This window comes from Pteropus alecto, unplaced genomic scaffold (genome assembly GCF_000325575.1).
Source record: "Pteropus alecto unplaced genomic scaffold, ASM32557v1 scaffold468, whole genome shotgun sequence".
In the NCBI taxonomy this organism is placed as follows: Eukaryota; Metazoa; Chordata; class Mammalia; order Chiroptera; family Pteropodidae; genus Pteropus; species Pteropus alecto.
The window spans coordinates 542,080-544,014 of NW_006441394.1; the positions used below are offsets into that span (position 1 = coordinate 542,080).

General features: G+C 41.9%; 1 protein-coding gene across 2 annotated transcripts in view; it reads right to left on the minus strand.

Annotated features, from left to right (window-relative positions):
* Positions 1-1,710: 1,710 nt before the first annotated feature.
* FOLR1 (folate receptor alpha) overlaps positions 1,711-1,935 on the minus strand; it is a 3,057-nt gene continuing 2,832 nt past the window's right edge. For both annotated transcript variants that reach the window (XM_006918691.1, XM_006918692.1), the window contains exon 5: positions 1,711-1,935. This exon is cut by the window's right edge. In XM_006918691.1, coding sequence (XP_006918753.1) covers positions 1,711-1,935 — 225 coding nt within the window.

A 1,935-nucleotide genomic window follows, 5' to 3' on the forward strand; every position in this document is an offset into this window, starting at 1 on the left:
AAATATAAGGTTTTATTTCTGAATCTCAAATTCTGTTCCATTAACCTATATATCTATCCTTATGCCAGTACTACTGCTCTAGATCTTAATATGGAAAATTATTAATACATTCTGCAAGCTAATGTCTCCTCAGAACTTGGGGATGACAGCTACAGAAGTAGGATTCAGACAAATATTTTTATAAATGGTTCAGAAATAGTACAATATGCCTTTGATAAGTTATGTTGGATTGAGATGACACTAATCTTAAATTTCGCTAATTTTAATACATCTGTAAGTAAGTCATATACATTTGTAAACAGTGTCACTGGTTCTGTAGAGAATATGTTACATTGATTGACCTTCACAAGACTACCTAGGATGGTGGCCAGTGGATTACTCCACTTTTCATGTTGACGTAGTTCTTTGCATAGGTTGAAAGAATTAGTCCTCCTCTTTCTTACCAGGACCAAACTGAAAAATTAAATTTGTAACCATGACCATGTCAGAAATATAAACTGGCCATATACAACCAAGTCTTTGAATTAGTCATTAGGTCTGTTGACAAACATTCTGATTCACCTCTCCTTAGAGGTACATGTTAAGATGGTATTTTCCTGGCCTCCTTGAAGTTAGTCATGGTCATAGCTTGTCCATGGCCAGCAAAATAAGTGATGAAAGGAAGTTTTAAGAGCCTATATGGAATTCACCAAGTTCCCTATTTCTGTCTCTTGGAACTGTCATCCCAGGTCACTAAGTGACAAGCAGAATTCCCCTGATAATCCACATTAAGCACTGTAGCTTGAACAAGAAATAAATGTTAGTTGTGTTAAGCCACTGAGATGGTACTATAACATAGCCTAGCATATACTTAATTGGGATCACTGCCAGAAATCTGTCAAATTGTTGGTTTGGATTTTGTTCTAGAAGTCTAGTTTTGAGATCCAGTTCCAGCTCTGCCAGACCTCAGGCCTAGCTCCTCTGGTCAGGTGTGGGTCCAGTATCCCTTTAAGATGCACATATTTATCCACTCTACAAGGAGAAAGAGCTTGTTTTCAAAAGCCAGATTGCCTGGAGTAGATGGAGTCCTAGCTCTAATGCAGGGGATGGCTTTGGCCATGTTCCTTAATTTATGTGCCTGTTTTCACATATATAAAATGCAGACAACAGTATCTATATCTTATAGGAATAAATAGAAAGCATTTAGGATAATGCCTGGCAGGTAGTGCTTTGCAGGTATTAGCTAGCTGTATTGGGGTATGGCTCTTGCTGGCCCCCTTCACCTCTTCCCAACTATCCATCCAGAACATCCTAGACACTCACATTTTCCTCTCTTCTAATGAAGAGCTGAGCACAGGACAGAACAGTAAACACTGGGAGGCTTGGGTCCAATTCAAATGACAAAATCCTGGGCCTGACTCTAGATTAGCTATAGTGAAAAATGAAATTGAGAGCTATGAATATGCCCTCAGAAGAATAGTTAAGTATATGGCAAGTTCATAGCAAGTATCAGAGCTGAGAACTAACCAAGTATAACTGGCTTCAATCATTGGGAACTGGGAAGCAAAAGTCACATTCCCGTTCATACCCAAATAAATCACACAGCAGATGTGGGGTGCCTGGTTTATTCAAACTGTTGGACAGTTTCCACCATGGAGCAGGAACTGAATAGCTGGGAGCTTTGGGGCTGAATAGGGCTGGGATGTCCAGGTCTCAGAAGGTAAAAGGAGCTCAGCTGAGCAGCTGGAGTAGCATTAGGGCCAGGCCAAGCAGGAGAGGCCAGGCCTCACAGAGCCCAGCCCCACTCATGGCCTCAGCATAGAACCTCGCCACCTCCTCATTGGGGTTGCCCTGGGCCGGGTCAAACCACATCTGGATGCAGCGGCCACTCCCTCGGCTGTACTGGCTGACTTTGTAGGAGTGACTCCAGATTTCATTACACAGAGCAGCAGGTGT